The sequence below is a fragment of the Pyrus communis genome, chromosome 6, assembly GCF_963583255.1.
Source record: "Pyrus communis chromosome 6, drPyrComm1.1, whole genome shotgun sequence".
Taxonomy (NCBI): Eukaryota; Viridiplantae; Streptophyta; class Magnoliopsida; order Rosales; family Rosaceae; genus Pyrus; species Pyrus communis.
The window spans coordinates 22598344-22620646 of record NC_084808.1 but is presented as its reverse complement, the minus strand read 5'-3'; the positions used below and the strand labels follow the sequence as shown (position 1 = coordinate 22620646).

General features: G+C 34.4%; 2 protein-coding genes and 1 non-coding gene across 3 annotated transcripts; all 3 read left to right on the top strand.

Annotated features, from left to right (window-relative positions):
- The first annotated feature begins 533 nt into the window (after positions 1–533).
- TRNAQ-UUG (transfer RNA glutamine (anticodon UUG)) lies at positions 534–605 on the top strand. Its single transcript has one exon. It is a non-coding gene; the product is annotated as a tRNA-Gln (tRNA).
- A 98-nt stretch (positions 606–703) lies between these two features.
- LOC137737559 (delta(3,5)-Delta(2,4)-dienoyl-CoA isomerase, peroxisomal-like) lies at positions 704–1959 on the top strand. Its single transcript, XM_068477080.1, has 2 exons — positions 704–1378; positions 1624–1959. The coding sequence occupies exons 1-2, from the start codon at positions 742–744 to the stop codon at positions 1812–1814; spliced, it is 828 nt and encodes a 275-aa protein (XP_068333181.1). The 5' UTR covers positions 704–741; the 3' UTR covers positions 1815–1959.
- A 4544-nt stretch (positions 1960–6503) lies between these two features.
- On the top strand, positions 6504–8624 carry LOC137738453 (glycerophosphodiester phosphodiesterase GDPD2-like). Its single transcript, XM_068478084.1, has 8 exons — positions 6504–6698; positions 6784–6977; positions 7199–7258; positions 7350–7430; positions 7527–7727; positions 7821–7916; positions 8005–8201; positions 8294–8624. The coding sequence occupies exons 1-8, from the start codon at positions 6599–6601 to the stop codon at positions 8433–8435; spliced, it is 1071 nt and encodes a 356-aa protein (XP_068334185.1). The 5' UTR covers positions 6504–6598; the 3' UTR covers positions 8436–8624.
- Positions 8625–22303: the final 13679 nt, after the last annotated feature.

Sequence of the window (22303 nt, the reverse complement as noted above, 5' to 3'; positions counted from 1 at the left end):
GAAGGAGTAAAATGGGAGGGGTTCGAATCCCCTCTATGCGAAAGATTGAGATTTTTCATCATTTTGCAAGTATTTTTGGGTTTCATCTCGCGATATTATCTAGTCATTAAATGACACTAAAAGGTTGAGGGTTTTAGGTACCTAATACTAAAAATTATGGGCAATTTAAATACAAACGGGTTTTTTTTATTTTTTTTATTTTTAAGTTTCACGGCCAGGCAACCATATCAGTTGCCCTCATTTTCTCTTCTACGTTTTTCTCCTGAAAATAAAAAAAGAAAAAAAAAACTTCAGAGATGAAATAGTTATGACCAGTCTCTTCAGCTATGAAAAATCATTTGAAAGTCCTCACAAACTAATTTTAGCAACCATTTTATATTTTTTTTTCTCGTTGTAAATTTTATTTTCAATTTTTAATAATTACATGCATATCATGTGTAAATTTTGGCACTTCTTCTTCAATAATATCACAGCATTCAACTCTGCTATGGAACAATGGGGAAATTAAATAAAAAGACAAACTTAAACAACAAGGTTCTATGGTGTAGTGGTTAGCACTCTGGACTTTGAATCCAGCGACCTGGGTTCGACTCCCGGTAGGACCTCTTTTTTGTAACATTTTTTATTTTTTTAATCTTTATACGCTGTCGTTTGGGGGTTGCGGTAATTTGGTAATATCATTTCGCTTCTGTCTTTATTACCCTTCCCTTTCTCACAATCTTCAGCCAGTGACAGACAAAAATGGCGATCTACAAATCCCTAGAAATCTTTCAGAAAAACCCCAAATCCTCCGTCTTCTACCTCCACCTCAACCGCCCCAGCCACCGCAACGCCCTCTCGCGCGACTTTTTCACCGAATTCCCTGAGGCCCTCTCTTCCCTCGACCAAAACCCTAACGTCAACGTCATCGTCCTCAGCGGCACCGGTGACCACTTCTGCGCCGGAATCGACCTGAAAACGCTTACATCGATCTCCGAAAAGTTCGTCTCCGTAGACCGAGGCCGCGTCGGGGAGCAGTTTCGGCGGGAGATCAAGTGGTTGCAGGACGCGATCACGGCGATTGAGCGGTGCCGGAAGCCGGTGATTGCGTCCATCCACGGAGCGTGTATCGGCGGTGGTATCGATATCGTGACCGCCTGCGACATAAGGTATTGCAGCAAGGACGCGTTCTTTTCGGTCAAAGAGGTCGACTTGGCGATCACGGCGGACCTCGGGACGCTTCAGAGGCTGCCGGGAATTGTCGGGTACGGAAACGCGATTGAACTGGCGCTTACGGGTCGGAGGTTCTCGGGTCCGGAGGCTAAGCAGCTGGGCCTGGTTTCTGGAGTGTTCGACTCCAGGGACGAGTTGGAAAACGGTGTACGCCTCATCGCTGAGGGTAAGTTGGTCATTTCCAAAAACAAATAATTTGTGATTAATCAATTAAATTAGTTTGTCATTACACTTATGCTGACAAGGGTGTGGACTTTGGAAGCGTAAAGAATGCGCTTTTACAAGCCAAAAGCACCTTGCTTTTTTTAATATGGAGTCAGAAGCGCTTTTAGTTGACAAAACACGCTTTTAGCCATTTTAGAAGTAAATCATAAACCCGTAGTAGTAATATTTTTGGGATATGACATTCAGGAATTGGATTGAAATCTCCACTGGCTGTGACCGGGACGAAAGCGGTATTGCAAAGAAGTAGGGAGCTGAATGTGGAGCAAGGATTGGATTATGTTGCAACATGGAATTCGGCAATGCTGTTATCTGATGATTTAACGGAGGCTGTCTCAGCATCTGCCCAGAAAAGAAAGCCCATCTTTGCCAAGCTCTAATTGCAGCAACTTCAGTTGCAATTTCCTTGATGCTGTTGTCTTTTTAATTTGCTGTTCCATACTCTCACAGTGAAAAGCACTTGTGATAAAAGCACACCCTTTATGAGATAAAATAAAAAGGTGTACCCTGCACCTTGTTATTGCACTCGATTATGATCATGCTCGACCAATGGCGGAACCAGAAAATATTTTATGGGTGGGCTAGTTAAAAAAATTACCCTAAAAAATTTTTGGGTTTTTGCTACATACGTATTTTATGTAAAAATTTAAGTTTAACTTTTGTATTTATATACTTAAAATTTGTCTGGCAGGAACTCAATAAGCTTTGCAATTGCAAACTAACAAAATTACAATGAATCATCAAATTTCACATATAATTAGATTTAAACACAAAAAGAAGATAGAAAACTTGATATCTCAATTACAATCACACAACTAGATCAAAGCAATACACTGAAAGTAGAAGTAAAGACAATATGAAAAACTTGGTTGAAACTAATATAAACCCCACTATATCAAAGCAGAATAATCTTGAACAAAATGACATCACAATTTTTGTGGTAATTTTTATATTTTTAGTTGTGCTAAATACTCACTGGGCTAGTTTCATTAAAAATAATTATTCTTGCACATTTTTTTTGTCTATTATATCTACACACTAAAGTATATATACATATTGCTACAAATCCTCCCTGGGCTACAGCCCACCGTAGCCTTTAGTGTGGCTACGCCATTGCGCTCGACGTTGATAAACAACAGATTTTTCTATACTTGGGATTCATGAAGTATTTGTTAAAGTATTTCTCCGGAAAACGAATTGTGTTTGTCGTGTTCCAATCGTTTTTGTATCATATTCATTATCATAACGGGTTGTGTGGTATCAAATTATTATTTTAATAGATTCTTAATAAGTGACCCGATAATAACTCGATTTGTTAATAGGTTATGTTGATTCATGTCGAGTTAATGGGTCATGCAAGAAATTGTCATATTTAATGTCTAGTCGTGTTCGTGTCGTTTTTCTGTCATACACGTTATCTTATCAGGTTCTTAATATGTGATTTGATAATGACATGATACGATAATGGTCCAACTTGTTAATATTATTGACTCAAGACCTATTAATTAGGTATTATTTCGTATCAGATTAACAAATCGTGCAAGAAATTACCTGAACCTAGACTACATTGATTCCTATCAAAAGGGACTGAATTCATGTCACATTCTCACACAACCATCAAGAACTTATTTCATCCATACCACCAAGCTTCATTCTCTCGGTCCACATTATTTATTTTTCTTAATAATTCTGCCCTCACTTTGATAATTGCATCTATCCATACGTTATTATCAAAAATAGAAGGTAAAAGATAGATTAGTATCTAGTTACAGTAGAAGATGAATCAGTAGCGAGTTATTTCTTTTAATCTCTACAAAAAGTAATCTTATCTCTACATAATTATATTTCTTTTATGTCTTTACGGCGAGAACGCACTCATCTTCCCTAGTTTTACCTTAAACTTACACAATATTTGGAAGTTTGTATCTATTTTTTTTTAATTTAATTAATTATCTTTTTTTTTTTTTTTGTCAAACGATAGATTTTGATAGATTAACCGTCAATGGGGTTCAAACCCACGACGTTATTCAAAGACTCAACACCTTTCCACCAATATGGTAAAGGGTCACTTGCTTTAATTTAATTAGTTATCAATTCTAATCAAATTCTTAAGATAAATCAGGGATAATATCCATATAGATTGATTAATTCCAAAAGAGTCCCTATTTGTTTGCAATTGGATTATCTCTATATGGTTGTTTATGTGTTTGTTAGTCCACATCAACCTGACCAAGAAATGGGCAGTTCCATGGCATTAATTGGGTCAAAGACCATATTGGCCCAATTCGGTTTGGATTGGATGTACGTCTTCATTATTCCAAATGAGGTAAGAAGCTCGTACTTTTTCTTCACATGCATTTTGTGCACCCATTTCAAGAAATGATAAAAGTGATTGTTTTTACCTTCTTTTTTTTTTTGGCAGCCTTTGGCCTAATTGTGTGGATCTTTCTTTATATCTTGAATTACAGCTCTCTCGTTTCACTTAAACCTTTTACTTTATATGTTGTTGTTTAGTTGATTCTTTTTGGGCTTTTTACTAATTTTTAATAGAAGTAATCTTGTTTGATCAAAAAAATAAATAAAGAGAAATGCTAAAGAGACTCACTTAAAGTGGAACTCCTTATGAACTATTTGCCAACTACTTACATTTTTACGTCAATTCTCATGACAACAATATAAAATATTGTGTCAAAAACATGATGTGACAAAGAATCCATGGTGCATTTTTCCTCACCACCATAAACTATAATGTATGCTCACCATACACCTAATCAATTGACACATGTCCGCTCATTTAACCTTGGTTAATTTCAAAATTGAAAAAGTAAGATTTAAAGTGAAAGTTAACTAGAGTTAGATGAAAAACATGTGTCATTTGATTAGGTGTATGGCAAACCTACACCATAGTTATGGTGGTAAGTAAAAATATTCCCGAACGTCCCACTTTTAAGAGAGTATGCTTTGCATTTTTTTTCATAAAAAATGTTTTCATTAATTCTCAGAAATAATCTCTGCACGTTTTTTTTTTCTTTTGTAAGCTTTTGTTTATTTTTGTTTTTTAGTTTTCATGTATTTATATATATATATATATATATATATATATATATATTCAATTCAAACATCGATAATGTACAAAAATATGCATTTGAAAAAAGAAGTAAACTACGCATTGGCAGTTCCTTGTTAAGTTGAATTTCTTCTACTAGTAAAATTTGATGAGTTTTGTATTGATTTCGGGTATTAAATTATTCATGAACTCCCACATAGACATATTGATTGTCCAGTATGTTTCACGTGAAATTTGTGCAAGTAATGATTGTGAAAATAATTGGAGAATAAAGTAAACGAAAAAAGAAACAGATTAAAAAATCATGTTGAAAAAGTTGGAAAAAATATTGAGCAAGTGTTAGTGCTCCACTCGCCCAAACAACTTGGTTGCTTGATGATGCATGGCTAACCTAGCGGTGACGTTCTTTGCAAGCAGAGGCATTGGCAGCAAGAGAAGGTGCGGCTTGGATGGCGGCAAGGGTTTTCGAGATATTTTGATTGAAGGAGATTTGCTTTAAATTGTGGATCCTTTCATTAATTTGTCTGTCGTTAGACCTTCTTGTCGAGGATTGCATTTCTGTAAGCTTGCTTTGGCATGTGTATAACTTTTGTTATCAATGAATCAACTATCGTTTACTTAAATAAAAAAAATTAAAAAAAAAAAAAAAAAAAAAAAAAAAAACCTAGCAGTTACATCTCACTTTTAATTGTGACCTTTGATTTTAAGATCTAGAATTTCTAAACGAGTCTGTCAAAACTCGGGAAGAGTATGTCAATTAATATTAGTTATGAAGATGGAAAATGTAAAGGAGTGGATATTCTTTTTTTTTTTTTTTTGTTGGTTGGAAAGCTTTTCAATTGACAGGATATATCCTATCATACAAATAGACTGAAAAATGTAAATAATTAAATACACATCATGTTTTAATCTTTAAGACGCGACCCGCCATTTAAAAAGAAAAAAATAAGTGCAATTTTAAAATTTACATCCCATTAAAATAGAACTCATATTTGTTATTTTTAAATATAAGATAGAATATATGAAAATCATTGCAAATGTTTGAGCACGTATGACTACTACACTTCATATTCCAAAGATAATAATTTGTTGGGAAATCAGGAGTCCCCCAAACCAACCATGCATGCATGCAAAATAAACGGTATGTGCTTATGGCATGGGGTTTTAGGGGAAGAGTTCAAAACATTTGTAAGTGTGGCACTTCATTGAGCACTTGGGGGCGCATGTTGACATTTGGGAGCAATGTTGTCAAGGTTTGTCAACATCCGCTAAGCTCTATGTACCGATATTTTTTGAGTAAGCACTTCATCAAACATTTTTCGATCATTATTTGGTTTCATATTAGACTGTTATAGCTAAGGTCCCTAGAGAACCTTACAAGTCACTTTCTAATCCTCTGTAAGGTTTCGAGACCCAACTAGTCTGTCCCTTATACTAGATAGGCCCTTTGGTAGTACGCTCTTTGTCGTTTATTTACATTTGAATACATACCTCGAATGCATAAATAAACACTCTTAACGTAAGTTTAGTGCTACAAACGCCTTAGAACACAGTCAAACCTTGAACCCTAAACATAGACAAAAGCCAGGAATATGGTCAGCATTGCCTCGTCAGCAAAGAAATGCTAATTAAATTTGCCGATTTGGGAATATTTTGGATTTGCATGACCACTGTAAAACGCAATTCCCTAGTCAGGCCAAAATAGAAAATACTAAATGAAGTTAAGTCAATTTGTTGTTTGAAAAGTTCAAATTGTCCTCACAAATAAAGATATCTTAGAAACACGTAAGATGAACATGACAAACGAAATATGAATTAGCATATTCTTTTAGAATATGAATAATTTAGAAATTTTGCGAATTTCACGTTTTTTCAATGAACACAATGAAATATCTCAAAACAAAATTAGTTGGCAATTGAGATTTGTCTGTTTTTTTTAGTTTTTGAACCTTCTTAAATACCGCCATCACTGTCCAAACGTGTCCCGAGCTTCTGTGTTCTCTAAAATCGAGTGTCAATTTTTCTTAGTGTCCTCGTTTTTCTTGAATTCCCAAAGCTTGCATTTTTGCAAGTCTGCAAATTTGCAAGAAAAAATCAATGGCTCTCAAGGCCGTTCATGCCTCCGACGTTCCGAACCTCGACCAAGTCACAGAAAGTGCCGTCGCATTGGCTGTATATTCGCCGTGGTTGGCTCAAGGTGGGCGTTTCGATCAAATTACTTGGAATCCAAGAAACAAAAACAAAATGGAATTTGATTTTTAGAATTGGGTTTTTGTGAATAGGTGTGAAAGATGAAAATGGGGAAACGAAATGGGGATACAAATGGCCAAAGTTCGTCGTGATGGGACACAGAGGCAGCGGGATGAACATGTTGCAGTCTTCTGATGCAAAGCTTAAATCCATCAAAGAGAACTCCATTCTCTCCTTCAATGCCGCCACTCAGTTCCCGATTGATTTCGTCGAGTTCGACGTTCAGGTGAGCATCATCTTTGTGATTTTATAGGGACTAAGAAGAAAACATTTGATTGAAGTCACAATCTTTGTTAAGAAAAATAGAATCTTGTTGTGCAAAGTTTTATATTACATTCTGATTTGAGGGTACTAATTGTTCTGCTTCTTGTCTTTCTTTCTTTCTTTTCGTTTCCATTTCTTGGTTTTACAATTAGGGAAAATTGTAAGCAAAAGCTATTTTTGTAGGTGACCAAAGACGACTGTCCGGTCATTTTTCATGACAACTTTATTGGCGCCGAGGACAAGGTTAGTTCAGAATTGTTATCAAACGGACCCTTGAATTCCTTGTTTTTTATTTTCCTGCTGAATATTGATGTTAAATGTAATTTTGTTTCAGGGTGTTTTCAAGGAGGAAAGGGTTACAGACATTACTCTGTTAGAATTTCTCTCCTACGGACCCCAAAAAGAGGCCGGAAAGGTATCAAAAATGGTGATTTTATCCGATTCCAAATCATTAAAATGTATGTGGATGTTTTGTTAACAAGTCTATTTTTTTTCATTCGCTCAAATGTAGGTGGGGAGGCCTTTGGTCAGAAAAATACAAGACGGGAGAATTTTCGACTGGAAGGTAGAACAGGATGACTCCCTATGCACATTGCAGGAGGTGTTCGAGAAAGTTGAGCGTTCCAAGGGTTTTAACATTGAGTTGAAGTTCGATGATCAGATTGTCTACAAAGAAGAAAAGCTCGAACATGTTCTTCAAGTAATTTTGCAGGTAAGGATGCCAAATTTGTTTAGCATGTTCTATAGAACATTGTGATCAATGTTGTTTTAGGCACATAATATGTACTAAGAGTTTTTTAAACAGGTGGTAATTAAGTATGCCAAGGACAGGCCGATCCTGTTTTCGAGCTTTCAGCCTGATGCTGCATTGCTGATGAGAAAAATGCAGGCGACATATCCTGTAAGATCACATTCTAAACCTTTTGTCGAAGCCGTGTTGAACAAATTTCAATGACTTGGTTTCTGATGCTGCAATGTATGCAAACCAGGTTTATTTCCTCACAAACGGAGGGTCTAAAATTTACACCGACATTCGAAGGAATTCGCTAGAAGAGGCCATGAAGTTGTGTTCGGGAGGTGGTTTGCAAGGAATTGTATCAGAAGTAAAAGCTATCTTGAGAAATCCAGGGGCAGTGACTAAGATTAAACAGGCCAAACTCTGCATTATAACCTATGGACAATTAAAGTAAGCTATCATTTTTGTTTCCTAAAAGCACTTTTGAGATCAGAAACACTTATCCGACTAATAATATGATCATATGGTTTGTGGACTTGCAGCAATGTGCCAGACGCTATTTACATGCAACTTCTAATGGGTGTTGAGGGAGTGATTGTTGACCTTGTTCGAGAGATCACAGAAGCGGTTTCCAACTCCCGAATTCTTGTCAAAGAAGCAGGAACTTGGAACTTTCTTTCGTAGTAGAGCTTATGCCAGAGTAGATACGACGTCGAGGGCCGATCAACGTGGCCAGAACCAGATGCAAAATGTTGTGTACCGAACCTTAGTTTCCTTTTTTTTTAGTAGTATCCAAATGGTTTCTCAAATGGAAGATGAATTTGGAGTTGAAAATATTATGAACAATGATTTTAAGGAATATATTGTCTTCAATCGTCAATATAGTATTTTGTGTACAGAAACAAGATCAACACTTTTTGCGGCTTGGTTCACACCAAAACGAATAAAATAAAAAGAAAACTAACTAAAAGGGTTTGAAAACTTTAATTTTTAATCAAAAACCACATTAGAAGTATTTACTTAATGGTTCGTCCAAAGCCCATTTTTATACCAGCCCAAACAAAATAACACGATGATTTGTTAATTTTACCCCTAATGAATTTGGTTAACCTAACTTAACTATTCTGTTAGATTAGTTAGTTTGGAGTTAGCCGAACCTATAAGCCAATTGAATTTTAATTTTTGCAAAACAATTTCTGAGAGTTCTTCAATTTTTTCTGAAATTGGTTGAGTGGTTTGAGTAATGCTTGCTAACGAATGTTGAGAGCGCATCGTGATCACCGTTGTTCTTTGTCACTGTTAGGACGATTTTTCCGAAATAAACCTTTGTTCCATAACAGATTCACAGTGGTTGCATATTTTGAGATTCTATCAAATTGTTGTCATTGGTGTTGTTCGTTGTGCTTGAATATTTTCACTAGAGTGATCGTCTTTCACATTTGGTTAGATTTTTGTTTGGAGGTAATCGACATTGTTTTGTAGTTTTGAATTCAATTTTGAATTCAATTTTTCTTTTTGAATTCGAATTTGATTTTGAATTCGTTTTTGCATGTAATATGCTTAACTTTTTATTTGACTTATATATTGTTGTTGATTTGTTTTCATATTAGCAGATTGATTCCGGTTTGTGAAATTTTCAGTTAGGAGTTTCTTATTTCGAAGAATCTCAGGTAAGTTTTGATTTGTTTTGTTTATATTGCATGTTGTTCATTTTGATTTTGTTTTCATTTTTCAGAAATTTATTATGAATTAATTTGTGTTCATCACATTTGATGTTGTTAACATTTTTTAGAAATAGTGTTTTTTTTATTTTTTATTTTTTTACGAAATAATGGATATTTCAGTTTACTTTTTGTTTTTGTGATTTTTAACATTTTTCAGAAATAGTGTTCTTTTTTTACGAAACAGTGGATATTTCAATCTACTTTTTGTTTTTGTGATTGTTGTGTTGTATAAATAGTGTTATTTTTGTTCCCTTTATATGCATATTGTTTAACTAATAGGTATTGATTTGTTTTACAAAAATTGGAATTTAGACTTGCAACAGATTAATAAACGGTTGTTGTTGTTTTTACATTTTGTTGTTGTTTATTGTTATGTGCATAAAAGATTGTGTATTGATTTGAATTGTTTTGTTTTTTTGTTTTTATTCAATAGTTATGGAGAATTGTAAACTAGCTCGATTTACTTATGGTGGTTTATGCGTTGTTAGTTCTATTTCATCAACTTCTACCTTCAATCAGATTTGCATTGATATGTGTTCTAGGTTTAAGGGTTGGAGAGTTGGTTGGTTTGAGTTGCGATATGGTTTGAATGAAGATCCTAATTGTGTGTTAGATTGTGATGCCGATGTTCTAAACATGTTGATGATTTTTTATGTTGTTGAGAAATCCATTGTAGAAATATTGGTTATGGATAAATGTGATGGTTCCATAGTTCAGTTACCTACGGAAAACACATCTTCTTCTTACCGTACATCAGACTCTATAATTGTTGCTAGTGAAAATGATCATTTAGGGAAGTATGGTTCTCATGGTGTGTATAATTATATGTCATGTGAATGGAATAGTTACATAGAATATGAGGGGCAAGTCTTTAGGGGAGGCTGTGTTGATTTCCAAGATAAGTTGAAGAAGTTTTCTATTGAATGTGGTTTTGATTTGAAGTATTTGAAGAATGATAAAAATCGCATTAATGCGGAGTGTTCTAGGAAGGAATCTGATGGTTGTCTTTAACGTGTGTATGCATCCAAGTGTGATATTAATGACTTTTTTGTTATTCGAAATTTGCATAATCTGCATACATGCAAGGGTATGATTCAAAAGAAGAAAAACAAAGTTGTTGGATGACAGTTTGTTGTTTTTCTCATCAAGGATAAGGTTCAGTCAAATCTTCTTATTAAACCGAATGAGATCATTTCAAACTTAAAACAATTTTATGGATTGATTATTCTACTGCATACTTTGGCAAACATATGACAGTTTTTGAGTTAAATGGTGATGATGTTGATGCTTACAAGTTCTTGCCGTGATATGTTAAATCTGCTCATTCAAGCAATCCTGAATCTATTTTTGAGCTTGAAGTTGTACCGGAGAGCAATAGATTTCTTTATTTGTTTATTACTTATGATGCATGGATAAAAGGTTTCATATTTTGTCACCCGATGTTATTCATTGATGATACTTTTATCAAGAGCAAGTACAAGAGAACACTTCTATCTTGTTGTGCAAAAAAAGGACAACAATAGTGAGTTAATAATTTCAAACTTTTATATTGGATATTATTTGTTTCTGTTTTCTTACTGTGCAAAGAAAATATATCTGTAACTAGTTGAAGAACTGTTTAAGAAATAGTTCAATCAGTCTCATAAATAGGTGATACTTGACTGTATTTGTTTCTTTTTGTTGTGCATTGGTTTTGATTTTATGTTCAAATAAAGGAAAAATGTTGCAGAAGTAGTTCAAACATATTTTAATAAATAGTTCAATTACAGTTTCAGAAGTAGTTGACATTTGACAATGCATTTTCACTTATGTTGTGCAAAGATTTTTGAGATTGCTTATGCTATTGTTGATTTAGAAACAATAGCAAATTGTAGAGGGTTATTGGCAATATTATCTGGTATATTGAGGCCTCAAGGGATGGTGATCACATTTATGTTGGATAGATATGATGATATTTTGAAGAGCATTCGAGAATTCTTTCCTAAGTGTCCACATTCATTTTATATTGTTCATTTGAAACAGAATGTGAGTACTTTATTTCCAAATGCTGCTGGTGAATGACTAAAGAAGAAAATGATGAATTTGTTGGCAAATTATGCGTACGCATGTACTCCATTTGATTTTGATGATTGCATGACGGAATTCAAGGATAATGGGCAAGGGCATGTGAAGAATTTTTTGTGTGATTTGCCAAAAGAGAACAATGCTATTGCCCATTTTCCTGGTAAAAGATGAGGATCGATGAGCAATGCACTTTCAGAATCTTTTAACGCCATGATGTCAAATAGTCGTTGTATGCCACTTATGGATCTTCTTGAAGACATTAGAGTTCGATTGATGGGTAGTATGGCTGAGAAGAGAATATTTGGTCAAAATATTCATACGATTTTGTGTCCAAAGAAAGAAAATGAGATGAAGTTGATGTTGAAGGAGGGCATGCATTGGAGGATTAGTCGTTCTAATGCAGATGTTTTTGAAGTTAGGACGGAGTGGAATCGGTTTGTTGTTTGTCTGGATGATAGGACATGTTCTTGTGTGCAATGGCAGTATAATTGTTTTCCATGTTCTCATGCTTTGCAGGTGTTGCAACATGATAATCATGATGTTTTTTTATTACGTTGATGATTACTGGAAAACAAGCTTTTATCAAAAAAGATATCAATTTGTCATGCATCCATTTTCAGATTTGGAAAAGCCGAATGTTGATGCTATCATAAATGGTGAGGCCTCCAATTACAAAGATTCCATTTGGAAGACCAAAGAAAACTAGGATTAAATTTACTGGGGAAATCAGTGGGAGTGAGAAGACTGTGACTTGTAGCAGGTGTGGATGTTCGGGACATAACAAGGTTTCATGTAAAGTTGTTATACAAGTGAATTATTTATCAAAGTGAACTAGAAAACCATACTTTTTTTACTAGAAAACTGAACTATTTATTGATCTATATTTGAATAAACCACAACTAGAAAACCACACTGATTCTGGATAACATGGCCAATTTATCAATCAAAATAACTCAAAGTACTCACAAAACTTAACTTAAAATACTGTAGTATTGATGGATTTACATCGGAATAGGGCACGCTATTTAGTAAAATGAACTAAAACACCTCATTGATTCTGGATCCATACTGTTTATGAAACAGAAACAAAAAAACTACACTATTTATCAAACTATACTGTTTGTTGAATGTACAAATTATTAACAGAGAATCACACTAGTTCGTGTAATAGCATATATATGTTTATACTTGTTTGTGAATGCATCCCAGATTTTACTATTTCCGTACATTTCAATTCTGTTTTACAAACGAAGCAAATTGTAAACTATTTCGTAAATACTGTTTATTAAACTTAAAATTGTGAATTATTTCGTAAACACTGTTTATTAAAAACTAAAATCCCACCGTAATAGAATGTTGATTATATTTAAGTTATTTAAGCAAAGCAACCAACATATGAGGGCAAGAACATACTATTTAAAGGTTATAAGAAAACGAGCAGTTATCAAAGTGAAGTAAAAATATACCATTTTGCATAAACATTGCTCATTCAATGAATTTGAAGCATGCAAACTTACATATTACTGTAAAATCACCAAGAATATCAGAAATTTTGTGGTATGTAGCTCTATTTCTTCTCTGTTGCTTTTATTTCCCTTTTTTTTTTGTCCGTTTTCGTTTAGATGCAAATCAGAATACTCTGAACTATAAACATAATTCATTTTTTAGAATCTCAAACAAGCAAATGTACACATTTAGTAAATTAAAGTAATAAATCATCAAGAATATCAAAATTTATAGGTTTATACATGTGTTTGTCCGATTTCGACTCGGCAAATATACAGTTCAAATGTTTTCAATTTTTCATCTTCAAATGGAGTTTTTGGGTTGAGAAATTCCTGATTTGATGTGTAGATTATTGTTTGAAAACTTGAATCGAACTTGAAAATACCTTGAGATTTTGACATTTCGAGCAATGGAGGTTTCGATTTTTTGGCACGGTGCGAAGGGGTTGGTGAACATTAATGGCGTTGGAGGAATGATGAATTTTAGTAACTGCAACTTTGGCTAACAGGCCTGGGTTAGGCTCCGTTAGGGGCAATTTTGGAATATTAATTGTTATGCGGTTTGGGGTTTGGGGTTTTTGTTGAGCTCGTGTGTTTTAGTTTTTGTAGGGCCTGAGATAAAAGTGTTGTGTCCTTATGATTAAAACATTTTTATTAAATCATAGTTTAGGGTGGTTTTTCCATTAAATAAAAGTTAGCTCAAGCCATTTTCGTTAAAACTCCCTAAAATAAATAAACAACTATGAGAATACTATTTAATGTAGAAAGTAGTCACCTAGATCGAGACACACAGCTTCGACAAGTCTGTCTACCAGATACTATCGGGAGAGGTCCATGTTGCTTGTTTGCCTGACTACCTATCCCAAAAAAGTAATTTAGGGTGAACCATACAAGAAATTGTTTAGAAGTGCTTTTTTAAAGAAGAAGAAGAGGGTACCGAGAAGGTTTTTGTTTCTTCGTATATAGGGTTTAGTTGAAATCATTTGGAAGTGTTTTTAAAATAGCTAAAAGTTTTTTTTTTTTAAATGTTTTTGGATTTCAAAAGCGTTTGAAGTGCTTCATGCAAGAAGCACTAGTTATATGCTAAAAGCATTTTAAAAGCACTTCCAATCATTTTAGAAGCATTTCCAAACGAGTTCTAAATGTAGGATGATTCTTTTGAAATGTAAATAACAATATGTTCTATTTGGTCTACTGATTAACTATGTATTCAGACCAAAATGACATAATCAAGGCTCATTTCAAGTTTTTAGTTTTTAGTTTCATTCATTCAAAAAACTAAAAACGAAATTGTTATGAAATGTCTCATTTACCAATATGCCTCAAAGTTTTAGCCTCTTTGTTCCTTCAAATATTACAGTTGAAACCTACTTATCCTAGAAGCCCCAAAAGATCAGAACAAAGTTAAAAGTGACGATGTAATTTGCTCCTAAACAAGAATATAAATACCTTGTAAATTTCATGGAATGAGGTCAAAAAAAAAAAATGCGACTTTACAATGAAGGTGATATATACACATATCATCAAAGAGGGCCAATTTGCCCACATGCCCAAAGATACCCATCTTTTTGTTAGCATTTGATGGGCCTTTTGGGTAGGAGAGGAAGTTTCTCTCAAGCGTGCACTGTAAAGCATTGATTCGAAAGTAGGCACTTAAAAGTACTTCTACAAAAGCAAGAAAAGTATGGTTATTGTACGTTATTTTATAAAATAAATAAATAAAAATAACTAATGAAAAGAGTTTGAAAATTTTGAGTTTTAACAATAAGAATAAAATAAAGAGTAAAATGAATAATACCAAGATTGAATTTTTAGTGTAAAAATGTGGTTTTTCGTTAAAGTGAATAATACCAAGAGCTTTTCGTTAAAGTTTCCTATTTTATATGTACAAGCATCAAAAGCAAGTAGACAAGTCAGTGCAACAATGTAATATGTCTAATTAGGGTGAGGAAGACTCACAGATGCATTTTAGCTTTATTCACGTCACCACTGTATGATTCACCAATGTCATGATTCGAACCCAGAATGTATTATGTGAAATACGAGCCTGTATTATGTGAATAATACCCAAAATGTAATATGTCTAATTAGGTAATCACGACTCTGAAATAGCAGGTGAGGGATTATCATTGATATATCATTATCATCTAATCATGATCATCTCAAAAACTTCGTTCAACTTTTCTATAATTTTATCGTATTCCTATACTATGTAATCATTAGTATATATTTTAGTATTACTAGTCTACTAGTTTATCTACCGTATAAATCAATTGGTGATATTCACAAGTAAGCTAAAAATCAACCCAACAAAAGCAAAATAGAACTTGTACTTTGTGACCTGCGGTGGATTTGCATGCAGCCCACGTATACTCTATGGTTGAAACGAAACCCCATGCATGTTTACGAGGCTTCGGTTGTCAAACTTCAACGTCACGAGCACGATGTGAAAGAAGTTGAAGTTCCGTCTTAAAATTTCAATAGCTCAACTTTTCACATTGCTTATCTTTCTGTTTGTTTTTCTCTTCGTGTGATTTTAGTCACACATAAAATCTAAGATCGGCTCATGATTATCCTATTAAGTTATATTTATGTGTTCAAGACATCAATTCGACTGACGGCTACTTGTATACAAAGAATGTATGTTGTTGGTAAGGTCGTGTTTGCCTATAAGTGAAGAAAGACAGCTATTAATTCTATCAGGTAGTGTTCTTTTTCCATTAATTTGATGCTTACATCTATGTCTTTGCAGACATTAATCTGATAGCTTGCTTCAGGCTGGTTGACAAAATATATTTTAGCTTGACAATGAAGAAAACGAGCTGAATCGATCGCTGTGTACGCAATGCATGTGTAACAGGTAATAACCTCTGGAAGGTATCTACATCACCAGCATAAACAATAGCTTGGTCAACTTTGAATCAATGGCAATTTTTTAATTTCTTTGTCCCTAACTGATGAGTCTATATTATACCATATATTTTAAGAAAAACTAATGAAAAAGAATTTGAAAACTTTAAGTTTTAACGATAAGGACAAAATAAATGGTAAAGTGAATAGTACCAAGATTGACTTTTTAGTGTAAAAATGTGGTTTTTCGTTAAAGTGAACAATACCGAGAGCTTTTCATTAAAGTTCCCTATATTTTACCATATTCTTAGTTATAGTTTATTGGTTATTTTGGTATAATTTTGATACTTTGTTATATATTTTCAATGTAAGACATTCGACTTCCTCTGGAGCAAAACCTGATCAAACGGATGAATTTTGGAATGATTCTAATTGAAGGATGTTCGTGCCCCTTTAAAGATGATTGTATCAAAGTTTCAGATTTTTCTACCAAGCCATTTGACCGTGGTGATGAAATAAAGACCCAGCGCACAGCTTTCCCAGATTGACGTTTATGGATGTTTTGGGTATTTTGGAGGTCAAGATGTCATATTTTGAGGAAGATTCCTTCTGAGGATTTGTAGGGGACGTCTCAAGCTTTCAAAAGAGACCTTTTTGGATCAAATCGGAGTTGATTTGGTTGGTAAAAACTAATTTTCTGAGAAGTCCGAATTTTAATTCAAATAGGAAACCTTTTATTTCCTAGTTATCTTATGAATGGATGCATGCTTGCTTTGAATTATTAATCACCGTGATTAAACTATCTAATTGTCTTAGTGATTCGCGACCATTAGGGTTTTTAGACAAGTAATTTGATGCAATTTATGTTGGAACATCACCCTAAAATTGAAGAGGGCTTCTAGTGATTAGTAATTGTAAGTTCACTTAAGGCGAACATCACGCTCTTAAGGGTTGCATGGTTTTTCAAAGAGTTTTCACAAAGCTTAATAAGTCTTGCATGTTTATATTTGATCTGAACATCACAGACGGGTTGCACGTTAGATATACGTTTTCGCTTGAACATCACGAGGAAAATATGTATTAGAAAAACCTAACATTCAACGCATGTATGTAGAAATTCATAAGTAATTGGTAAAATTGCATAGGATTGTTAAGGGGACGGCAGAACTGTAAGATCCTACATCGCCCAGGGGAGTGATCCTTATATGTATATTCTCATCCCTACCTAGCACGAGGTCTTTTGGGAGCTCACTGGCTTCGGGTTCCATCGGAACTCCGAAGTTAAGCGAGTAGCACGCGAGAGCACTCTCAGGATGGGTGACTCACTGGGAAGTTCTCATGTGAGTTCCCAGAAACAAAATCGTGAGGGCGTGGTCGGGGCCCAAAGCAGACAATATCGTGTTACGGTGGTGGAGCGAGCCTGGCAAGTGGTCCCCCCCCCCCCGGGCCGGGATGTGATAATTTGGTATCAGAGCCTAACCCTGGCCGCGTGTGTGCCGACGAGGACGTCGGGCCCCTAAGGGGGGTGGATTGTAAGATCCCACATCGCCCAGGAGAGTGATCCTTATATGTATATTCTCATCCCTACCTAGCATGAGGCCTTTTGGGAGCTCACTGGCTTCAGGTTCCATCGGAACTCCGAAGTTAAGCGAGTAGCGTGCAAGAGCACTCCCAGGATGGGTGACCCACTGGGAAGTTCTCGTGTGAGTTCCCAGAAACAAAACCGTGAGGGCGTGGTCGGGGCCCAAAGCGGACAATATCGTGCTACAGTGGTGGAGCGGGCCCGGGAAGTGGTCCCCCCCGGGCTGGGATGTGACAGGAACCCTAGGCCTTTACAAATCGATTTTCTTTAAATTGTTCTCTAGTTAATTTCTTTAATTGTTTTATTTTAAAATTCGTTTTTATTATATTAAATTCTAAAATCAACATTTTCCAAACTTTGTTTTAAATAATTAATTAAGAGTTGGTTTTAAACACAAATTATTCATTCAATCACTGTGGAAAACGACCTTACTTGAGCCGTTATACTACGACAACCTTGTTCTCTTGCAAGTATTTTTAAGTGTTTTTATCTGTACCTTTACAGGTGGTAAAAATTCTATCACTAACCCTTAATTTGTTCTAGATATTCCACTCCCAGTGGATATTTTTTGTTTACTTGCTGGTGAGTCTCACACACACACACACACACATATACACTCAAACATGGCTACAAGTAAATGTATGTATGTATGTATGTATATATATACACACACACATGCATTTACTTGTAGCCATGTTTGAGTGTGTGTGTGTGTGTGTATATATATATATGTATGTTTGTGTGTGTGTGTGCACGCACGCACACACATCTTCTATATGGATTTCATCCATTAACTTTGTTCAATGATCCAAACAATATAGATTGTTCATACCAAAAATTAGACAATGTAACGTAAACTTATTTAAAAAATCCGTCAAACTCACTATATTTATATATGTTAAATGTATATGTAACAAGAGATTGCTTGCAAATATTTTAAATAGCATGATATGATATCACTCATCCATTTTTCTTCAGGGACAAAACTATATATTAATTATCAAGCTCAATGAATTTGAACCTCACGAAACCCTAAAATGTTAAATAAACTTGTGACACATATACAAGTGAAGTCTGTTGTTGTAATGAATAATTAGACGACACTAAGAAAATGCGAAATGATGCCCTTCAAAGAAAAAGAGCACAAACAATACTTAAATCATTGACATAAAAGGAGAGTGGGCACTATTTTATTCTTCCACGTCAAACTGCCCTTCTACTTGGTGGCGATCTCTCTTTCCAGCTAATAATTAAACCCTAATTAATATAATGTGTTGCTAATACTGTTTGTTTCGTTGTCAATTATTCATTGATTATACTATTAATTAGATTAGAGTGCAGGCCTTTAGAAAGCTACTGTGCCACTATTTTATTGCAAAGATGAACACTTCATAAGACGGGTCAATGTCATCGTTCCATAAGTACTCGTACTAATCCATTCATATTATAAAGTATAACAAATCATTAGCACTATATCTTTGGTTCATAACATATTTCAAATTTACCATCTATGTATATAATAATAGTAAAATTAATATAGTAATATCATATGACAGTGAATCTGTGCAAATATTCTCTGAATTCACATGTAGGAGGAGTTAGTTTTTCCATCTGAGTAGCCCTATTTATTGGTTACTCCAACTCAAATTTCAAAAGATGGTTTATATGCCTATTTTTTTTTTTCGTGTCATGTTGCGGATGAAGTAGTGTGTATTAGCCATTAGGATGCTTGTGATGGGGGCAACCCTGAAAAGATGAGTTCCCATTAAAAGTAAAAGGAGTGAGGAAGGGAAGAAAAACCAAGCCAACCCCCCAACATCCAAAAATAAAAAAGTATTTGCTTGAAAGATTAGTAGTAGTTGACGACGAATTTCAAGTCCGTATTCTACGTGACATGTTCTAGGTTTAATTTATTGCACTAATGAATCACACGATAGTAACGAAAAAAAGACTAAAATATCTTTATAAGTTTTTCTGACTCTTAAAAATGTGGACTGACATGATAAAATTATCAACGGATCTCTTTTATAAATAAATAAAATTATTAGAGTAATTGGAAACATGATTGGATTATAGAAAGAGGTGGAAGTAGAGAAAGGCATTTTCCACTGGACAACATATTTTACTTAAAAAAACAATAATTGCAGGCTTTGACGTTTCTCTCTTTTCTCCTTGTAACTCTCTTTAACACCCACACGCAACCTCCTTTGACCCTCACCCTAAACAAAAACAATACCTAAATAAACTAATTAATTAATTAAAAAGATAAAGAATTAAATAGAAGAAAAAAAAACACAGCCGCAATTTGTCTTACGAAACCCAACTCAAACTATTCCTTCCAATAATTTTTTATAATTTATTTTTACAAGTGGGCTGAGAATCGCATTTTGCTTCATTTGCTTGTGATATTCTCTTTACTTTTATATTTTTCTGATTAACTGGATATGGTTTTTCTTATTACAAAAAGCGCCCTTTTTTTATTTTATTTTATAATTCTGCCCACAAATTGTTTAAATTTTGTGATAAGAGGCTTCCGTTCTCCCTACGGAGTCGGGCCTCTCTTTCATTTGTCAATCTTTGAGGCTCCGGTTCAACCCGCCCACGTTACCCACACTCCAGTTTTTATTATTCCAAAACTACCTCTGGAGAGTCCTGTTTACTACGATTCTGCCATTGTCAACTACAACCTCTAACTAAAGGGTTATAGAGTAACTCTATGGGTAGAAACCACTTAGTCAATTGGAGCTGCGACCTTGATTTGGGTTTTTGTCTCGAAGAACTTCTTGTTTGGATCGGTGATCTTTTATATGATGATATTTTAAGAATTGTTAGGAACCGTTCAGTTTGTACTTCTCAAATATTATAGTGTTTTAACTTTTTGGAGGTGTTCGCTCCAGATTATCAAAAAATAAAAAATCTATGGGTAGAAGGAGAGGAGTGTCTTTTCCAGAAAAGAGATTGTTATGATTTCTATCAAATCTTCATCTGATCGAAAATAGTGAGACAAGAAGATTGAGGAAATCTTGAAATGGGTCTTTGATTGAAGGTGGCATTTTTGTCAGTTACCATAAATCCGACGTGGTTGGCCGTCGTTTTGGTGGCAAGTAGGTCCCTGAACTCTCACCCACCCCAACGGGCCGCGAGCCATATCATCATCCCAATTACCATAATACCCTTCTAAAATTCAACCCTTAATTTTCCTTTTTATCCTAAACTAAAATAAATTCCAAAGGTAGTGGGGCAACATGGGCCCATGGGCTAGGGCCCAATAAGCATTATCCATCCATCCAACCGCAAGGAGCATCTTTTTTCATGTGTTATACGAAATATTCAAGTTAGCTTTACACGCATCCCTAATTCCCTATGCGTGCACCCTACAATGTACAATCCCATATAACAAATATATCTTTGACTCAATTTTTGAAAAGGGGAATAATAAGGAAAATCAATTTCCAAATATTCCATGCATAATATGATTCTATTTTTTTTTTTAATTTTTATAAGTCAATTATTCGTGGTTTGATCTATTTTTGCAAGTAACTTAGTTAGCTCATCAATCAAATATTTGGAACATTCTTTTAATCCATCTATTTTAGTTAAGATATCAAAATTCAAAAGATTACTAGCTTTGATATTAGTAATGCAAATTTAAGAAATGCTAAGTGGACTCTCCCAAAAAGTAGAAACGTTAATGTCCGTATCAACATTATAAAATATTGTGCAAAAATCATGAGGTCACATAAAATCTATAGAAAGTCTCACTTTTGAGAGAGTTCCCTTATCAATGAAACGCTACTGTATCACCTAAAAAAATGTAACAATAGAGATTGTTTGAAACAAAAGAATAACACTTCTAAGTGCTCATTAAAGTATTGGTTAACCTAAAAAACTAAAGATAAATGTTAAGGAGATTCTCTTAAAGTGGAACTCTACATGGATTCTCTGCAACGTCACATTTTTGGCACAACATGTTATAATGTTGACACGAGAATTATGCCAAAAACATTAGGTGGCGGATAATCCATGGAGAGCCTCACTTTTGAGAGAATCTCTTTATCACGAATCTCTATGAAACAATGGGAAGATGTCCTATTATGTTATTGACTCGGGTTAAAAAAAATAAAAAATTCCTTGCTGAAAAACTCGTTGTCTAACTTAATTAATCGCCCCTTGTTGTTCAAAATGAACGCATCAAGTTCTCAGCTTATCCCTAGAAGTGGAACTCACTAGAGGGTTGGTATGCAAAGAGAGGTCTACCTTGTAACAGGAGTGAAGAATGACTCAACCAAGGGCCGTTACATTGGGTGCTAAAGCATGGGTATTTTGTATCCATTGAGCAAAGACGAGTTGTAATTGTTGTTGTTAAAAATGATTATTACAAATTTAGGATTTTTTTTGTCAATGAGACACTAGCGTGTGAATTTAGTTAAATAGTGTTTTGACATGAAGTTGGTAATATCTAACATTAAGCAAGACATATTAATAAGGAATCTTGACTCTTGAGGTGTCAAATCACCTAATTTTAAGGTCTCCATTGCCATCATACATACTAAACATTTGAAATGCCTAATTATAATTTATAAAAACAAAATATATTTAATTGTGTAACACACAAGTAACAAAACTGCCTTGAAAAAAAACTACAAAATAAAAGTCCAAAATTCTCATTTCTCAACAAGTTTAGGCACTTTTGGTTCTTCCAAATATATTCCGTTTGTCCGTACTTTTTTCACTTGCTGAGAAGAGGCTACAACCGTAATTTCACCCCCACTGACTTCAAATTTTAAATGCTTTTAGTCAAGTGCAGCTGTCAGCATGACATAACGT